The 7,509-nt window shown below is 38.2% G+C and overlaps 1 protein-coding gene across 1 annotated transcript in view; it reads right to left on the bottom strand.

Moving 5' to 3' along the window:
- CUNH2orf73 (chromosome unknown C2orf73 homolog) overlaps positions 1 to 7,509 on the bottom strand; it is a gene marked incomplete at its 5' end in the record, with an annotated part of 40,220 nt that overhangs the window by 25,936 nt on the left and 6,775 nt on the right. The window contains one exon of the mRNA XM_007938040.1: positions 595 to 748. Coding sequence (XP_007936231.1) covers positions 595 to 748 — 154 coding nt within the window. The remainder of the gene's footprint in view (positions 1 to 594; positions 749 to 7,509) is intronic.

The following is a 7,509-nucleotide window of genomic DNA, read 5'->3' as shown; positions in this document are numbered from 1 at the left end:
GCAATCCTACTTCCGTAGTGATACTGCCTCGGAAACCCAAGGAGGGGTCGCTATGAGTCGGGGCCGACTCGACGGCACATAACAACAACAACAACATAGAGAAGTAAGGAGATCTGGTGGCTTAGTGCCTAAAGCATTTGATTGCTAACCAGAAGGCTGGTGGTTCAAATTCACCAGCCAGTCCTTGGAAGGAAGGTTGGGCAATCTACTTCAGTAATGATACCACCTCAGAAACCCAAGGAGTGGTTCACTATGAGTGAGATCTGACTCAACAGCAGTGCGTTGGGTTATAGAGAAGTAGAGAGCTCTGGTGGTGTAATGCCTAAGTCATTTGACTGCTAACCAGAAGGCTGGCAGTTCAAACCCACCAGCTACTCCTTGGAAGGAAGATTGGACAATCTACTTGTGTAGTAATACTGCCTTGGAAAGCCAAGGAGGGGTCACTATGAGTGGAATCAACTTGAAGGCAGTGAGTTTGGTTTGTTTGGTATAGAGAAGTAATTTTCTCAGGAGGTGCCAGCACAACTAATCCATCTTTATTTGATAGCAATAATCTGAGATAATGAAAAACAGGCTAACTGCTGCTAATCTTACCTATTCCAGAAGAAGGTTTTTGCATCCTGCTGTGTTTGACTGGCAAAACCAATGGACATGTTGGCTTTTGGAAGTCACTCCTCTGGGTGCTCTTAGTGTCATAAGGTGGTTGAAAGGAACGTTCCAGGACTTTACTATACGCCCACCAGTCACCCTTTATAGACAAAAAATTAGAAACACAAGATTGAACACTGTGGGACATTTTCATGCATTGTTTGATATCTATTTGAGAATATACAGTAATTCAACTCAATAAGGTATGGGGATAATCTAGTACTGAGACAGAGTTCTCAAATAAAGGAATAAATACCTCATTATATTTATTCCTTGATTTCATGTATTTTTAAAGGTACCTAAAATGAATTGTCATATATTTTTAGCTAACACACAGCTGCTAAATTCTTAAACTACCTTCTAGCAACAGATGGAGTAGTAAAAGTTAAAAAATAGTTATAATCCTATGTTTTGTATAATAATTTCATGATACGTATGTATTGCTGTTGTTGTTAGGTGTCATTGAGTTGATTCCAACTCAATGCAACCCCATATGACAGAGTAGAACTGCCCCATAGAGTTTTCCAGTCTTCAGTCTTTACCATATCAGATGGCCAGGTTCTTCTCTGTGAAGCCACTGGATGGATTCATACCACCCACCTTTCAGTTAGCAGCCAAGCACTTAACTTGTTTCACCAGTCCTCTTTATGTATGTATTGAACATGATTTTATATAGATAGATAGATAGATATAATATTCTATACTCTTCATTATGGCAACACAAATAATGATTTTGTTATCCTCTAACTTAAAACCAAACCAAACTCACTGTCATCGAATTGATTCTGACTCACAGCAACCCCCTTTGGGTTTCTGAGGCAGTAAATCTTTACGGATGTAGACTGCCTGGTCTTCCTTCTGTGGAATGGCTGGTGGGTTTGAACTGTCAGTCTTCTGGTTAGCAGTCAAATGCCTTAAGCACTGTGCCACCAGAGCTCCTCTGTTATCCTCTAAGTGGTGTTTTTCAAAGTTTTTAGTCCATCACCCACACCATGAAAAAGTATTTTGTCATGCCAAGAGCATATAATTCATACACACATATAAAACTGAAACTATATTTAATCTTACTACATATAGCATACTCTGCTATTTTTGTATTCTATTCTATTTTATTGCTTTTCTCTTCAATTTTATCTCACACTCCTGGTTGCAACCCACTAAACTGATTTATAACTTACCCATGACTGTTTGAAAAGCTTTGTTCTAAAGGGAAACATCCCCTATGTTACTGAAGGTTTGGGTCATAAAGCTAGATACACAGGATAGGGAGAACAGATTCTTCATTAGCACATAGGACAATCTGATCTCTCAGACATTGAAAATGCAGTGAGGGTAATTGTCAACTTAACTCTGACCAAAAATAAAAAAGAATTGATCATTTAGAAGCTTAGGAAAACACAGTTGTGACACGTATAGTTCTTAGATTTTATTAGGAAATGAAAATAATATAGAGTATAATCAAATACCTACATTGGTCTCTAATGAAACAAACAAAAGTTCCTGTTGAGTCAATTCCGACTCATGGAGACCCTGAACATGTTAGAGTAAAGCTGTGCTATGCAGGGTTTTCAGCCCATTGGAAGTAGATTGGCAGGCCTTTCCTTTGAGGCACCTGCATGTGGATTCAAACCTCCAACCTTTCAGTTAGCAGCTGAACACTTGTAAAAAAAAATCAAATCAACTTTGATTCTATAATCAACTGCTTTAAAAATATGATTCAGGAAGGATGAATATAAGATTGCAATAGATTCTAAAATAATACAGGAAAAAGAAGCATCTAAAGAAATCTCTGGTAGCATAGTGCTAAGGCACTTAGCTAAGGCACTTGACTGCTAACCAGAAGGCTAGCAGTTCAAACCCACCAGCCACTCCTTGGAAGGAAGATTGGGCAATATACTTCTGTAGTGATACTGCCTCGAACCCAAGGAGAGGTCGCTATGAGTCGGGGCCAACTCGATGGCACATAATAACAACAACAACAACAAAGAAATCTATGTGGCTGCATAGGGAGTCAATTTTCAAATAAGCTTATTTTAAAAAAGGCACCCATAAAAGATAACAGGCATACTTTATCAAATCCCCTCAAAAAATATCATAATGGAATCAACTTGTCAGAAGATTATCAAGAAGCTCCAAAATAGAAGAAATTGATAAAATATGTCAAAGACAATAAAAATATGGCTTTTTGGGGGGGAATATATATATATATAAAAAGTCTTATCCGTAGTGAAAAATCAAAGAAAGGCTAAGAATTTGGAGAAGAGAGTACACTGTTCACAGCTGAAAGTCAGAACTACTCAACTCCTATTTTGCTTTAGGTTCTATGTTAAGAGAAATCATCTTCAAGCTGAAAAAGATGAGATGAGCATAAACTGATGAGGGAAACAAGCCTTGAATACTTGTGGAGAGAGTTAGACCTCACTTTGTTACTGTAAGTGAGTGTTCAGAATTTTAGGCCATGGACAAAATTGTAACCAGGGGCAATGAATAGGTTTGCAGAGGGAATCACAGTTTTGGAGACTAGAAGAGATAGGTTAATGTCTCACTTTAATTTTTTGTAATTCACTAAAAGGTGAATTACATAAATTAAGAGTACTTGATATAGATTTTAGGAAAATTCTAGAACATATTACTAAACAGATGGTGTCTTCTCACTATCTGGCTGAAAATAGTCATGCCTTACTGTTGTCAGAGTGCCTACTCCTTGCAGTTCTCCTCCACTCCATGGCTGTAATAATAGTGCTTATTATGCTCCAAGGTCTAGAATGCATAAACCTTACCCCCCCCAAAAAAAAACAACCAACTAAACAAACAAAAAACCTCACTGCCATCAAACTATATCATTAATATCTCATGTAAATAAAATTGTGCTGAAAATAATTTAAAAATGGTTGCAGCAGTGTATTGACATGGTACTTCCAGAAATTCAAGATGGATTCAGAAGAGATCATGGAACGAGGTATATCATTGCTGATGTCAGATGGATCTTGGCCTAAAAGCAAAGAATACCAGAAAGATGTTTACCTGTGTTTCACTGACTATGCAAAGGCATTTGACTGTGTGGATCATACAAATTATGGACAACATTATAAAGAATGGGAATTCCAGACCATTTAATTGTGCTTATGAGGAACCTTTACATAGAACAAGAGGCAATTATTCGAGCAGAACAAGGGGATACTGCATGATTTAAAATCAGGAAAAGTGTGCATTAGGGATGTATCCTTTCACCATACTTATTCAATCTCTATGCTGATCAAATAATCCAAGAAGCTGAATTATATGAAAAACTTGGCACCAGGATTGGAGGAAGACTCATCAATAACCTGTAATATACAGATCACACAACTTTGCTTGCTGAACATCAAGACTTGAATGATGAAGATCAAAGACTACAGCCTTCAGTATGGATTACACCTCAACATGAAGAAAACAAAAATCCTCACAACTGTACCAATAAGCAACATCATGATAAATGGAAAACATATTGAAGTTGTCAAGAATTTCATTTTACTTGGATTCACAACCAGCACCCAAGGAAGGAGCAGTCAGGAGATCAAAGGACATTGCACTGGACAAACCCAGTGCAAAAGATCTCTTTAAAGTTTTAAAGAGCAAAGATGTTACTTTGCTAAGACTAAGGTGCGCCTGACCCAAGCCACAGTATTTTCAATTGCCTCATAAGCATGTGAAAGCTGGGCAATGAATGAGGAAGAACTGATGCATCTGAATTGTGGTTTTGGCAAGAAAAAAAATAAATCCTGAAAATTCCATGGATCACCAGAATAAACGAATCTGTCTTGGAAGAGGTACAGCCAGAATGCGCCTTTGAGGTGAGAATGGCTAAACTTCATCTGTTGTACTTTGGTCTTATTGTCAGAAGTGGCCAGTCCCTGCAGAAGGATATCATGTTTGGTAAAGTAGATAGATGATAGCGAAAAAGGGAAGACCCTCACTCTGATAGATTGATACAATGGCTGCCAACGATGGGCTGAAGCATAGCAACAATTGTGAGGATGGTGCAGGACTAGGCACTGTTTCAATCTGTTGTACATAGGGTGCCTGTGAGTTGAAAACAACTCAATGGCACCTAACAACAAGGATGGCACCTAACAACAAGGAATCGTGGCCTTTTGACAATGTTTACGCACAATCACATTTTATTACTAGAGTTCAGTGGCTTTGAGAAATGAGTTTGTTGCCACAAATACTGGCATGGTCACAGTCTTATCAGTTACATTACACCTAAATTCAAGGGGCTCTGGTGGCACAGTGGTTAAAGCATTCAGCTGCTAACCAAATGGTAGATGGTTTGAACCCAAGCAGTAGCTCCCTGGGAAAAAGATGAGGCAGTTTGCTTCCATAAAGATTTATAGCCTTAGAAACTCTATGGGGCAGTTCTATTCTGTCCTATAGGGTTGCTATGAGTCAGAATCAACTCAATGGCATTGGGATACTTCCTTTCATCCCTATTTAGCTATAGGTATCACAAACTAAACCAAAAACCAAGTCACTGCCGTGGAGTTGGATCCGACTCATAGCAACCCCTCCTTGGGTTTCCAAGACAGTATCACTATGGAAGTAGATTGCCCAACCTTCCTTCCAAGGAGTGGCTAGTGGTTTGAACCCCCAGCCTTCTGGTTAGCTCAAATGCCTTAAGCACTACACCACCAGAGCATCCATAGGTATCGCAAGGAGTGCTGAAAAAAAAAACCTCTTTTTAAGAAATTCCCAATGTCCCTGTAGCAGTTATTCCTAAACTATATTCTGTACAACACTAGTTCTGCAGTATAGTAATAAGTGTTGCACAAAAGAAGTCTCCAAAGGTACATACATTTGGGAAATATGGAGATAAGCAAAGTTAAACAAGTTTCTTTATCACAAGATTTCTTAGAACCGTTACCTACTAATGTGAACTATGAAGCTTTGAGAAAGAGATATAAAAACACAGCTTTTCCAAAACTGAAACTTTATTGAGCACCTAACCAAGGGTTAGTGTTCTGAAAAATATGCTTTGGAAAATGCTGACCTAGAATAATCTTTTTTGAAGTAACAATATTTAAAAATACAAGACAACCAAATTAGTTTTGATTGGAAGTGACTGAGCTCAAAACTCCTTTTTACTTTTTCTAGCGCCTCCCATTTTAAGTAAAACTCTAAACTCTGGTGGCACAATGGTAAGTGCTTGGCTGCTATCCCAAAGGATTGGCAGTTTAAGAGACCTGGAGATTATAGCCTAGAAAACCCAACAGGGCCGTTTCCAATCTGTCACATGGGGTCTCTAGGAGCTGGAAATGACAGAAGACAACAACAATAGGTACAACTGTATTAGCTATTGTTTTTAAATCTTCTAAATAAATAAAACAAACCAATCTGGTGTTGGGTTCTAAAGTTTTTATCTTAGCAAAACACTAAAAACAACAGTTATGTCCATTTTAAATATCTAGGACATTTTCTTTACTCTTATCTTAAAGCCAGCATTACTATTAACCAGTTAAATATTTTAGCTAAGCTAATCTTTTTTTTTAACTTCTTATCTTGAATAAAAGAAAAAAAGGAGCATACAAATATGTGAAATAAATTTTCTTTATATTATTACTCCTTGAGAACTTGGAAATAAGCACATTTGAGATGGTTCTTGTTTTTGATTTTTAAATAAACATTCCCCTCCTTCCATCCTAAATCAAACACACCTTTAATTCTGTGAGACATCTTTGGGGTTTCTCTCTGCTAACTCTCCACATTTATATCTGGTGTCAGCTTCCCTTCATCTGACCTTTATTTTATTTCAAAATTACTTTAACTATCTCTTAAAGGTTTCTGATTCATTTAACCTATACTAAACCAAAGAGAAGCCAGAGGGGATGGCAGAGCAGAGCACAGCAGCAGTCAGGGATCCAAGTAATGGGAGGGACTCAAGCCCCACCCCCACCAGGAAAGTGGGGGAAAGAGAAGCCAGGGGGACAACAGAGCAGAGCAGCACCAGGGATCCAGGTGAGGGAAGGATGAAGAGGTTTCGAAAGCTAAGCAAGACAAACTTGTCTGTCAGTTTGTCATACTGTTGTGGCTCATATGTTGCTGTGAGGCCTGAGGCTGTGCCACTGGTGTTTCAAGTGCTGGCAGGGTTGCACATGGTGCACAGGTTTCAATGCAGCTCACAGACTGAGAAAGATTAGGAAGAAGGAAGAGGCCATGCACTTCTCAAAGAATTGGACAGGGAAAACTTTATGAATAGCAGAGAAATACTGTCTGCTACATTACTGCACAACTTTATGAATAGCCCAGAAACATTATCCAATACAGTGCAGGAGGACAAGTCCCTTAGGTCAGAAGGGTTTTAAAATACAACTAGGAAAGAGCTACATCATCAGAATAGGACCAACCTTACTGATAGGGATAAAGTAAAGCTTTCAAGATCTTCATTTGCTGATGTGGTACGACTCAAACTGAGGAGAAACAGCTGCAAATATCCATTAATAATAGGAACATGGAATGTACAAAGTATGAATCTAGGAAAATTTGAAGTTGTTGAAAATTAAATGGAATGCATAAAGATTGATATCCTAGGTATTAGTGAGCTAAAATGGACTGGTTTTGCAGACAACCATATGATCTACTATGCCGAGGATGACAATTTGAAGAGGAATGGCAAGCCATTCATCATCATAGAGGATGTTTCAAGATGTGTCCTGAAGTACAATGCTGTCAGTGATAGGATAATATCCATACACCTACAAGGAAGACCAGTTAATACAACTATTATTCAAATTTATGCACCAACCATCAAAGCCAAAGATGCAGAAATTGGAGATTTTTTATCAACTTTTGCAGTCTGAAATTGACCAAATGTGCAATCAAGAT

Source organism: Orycteropus afer, unplaced genomic scaffold, assembly GCF_000298275.1.
Source record: "Orycteropus afer afer isolate SDZICR_OR568_19922 unplaced genomic scaffold, OryAfe1.0 scaffold00046, whole genome shotgun sequence".
Taxonomy (NCBI): domain Eukaryota; kingdom Metazoa; phylum Chordata; class Mammalia; order Tubulidentata; family Orycteropodidae; genus Orycteropus; species Orycteropus afer.
Note: the sequence above shows the minus strand (reverse complement) of the source record. Positions and strands in the feature narration are given on the sequence as shown.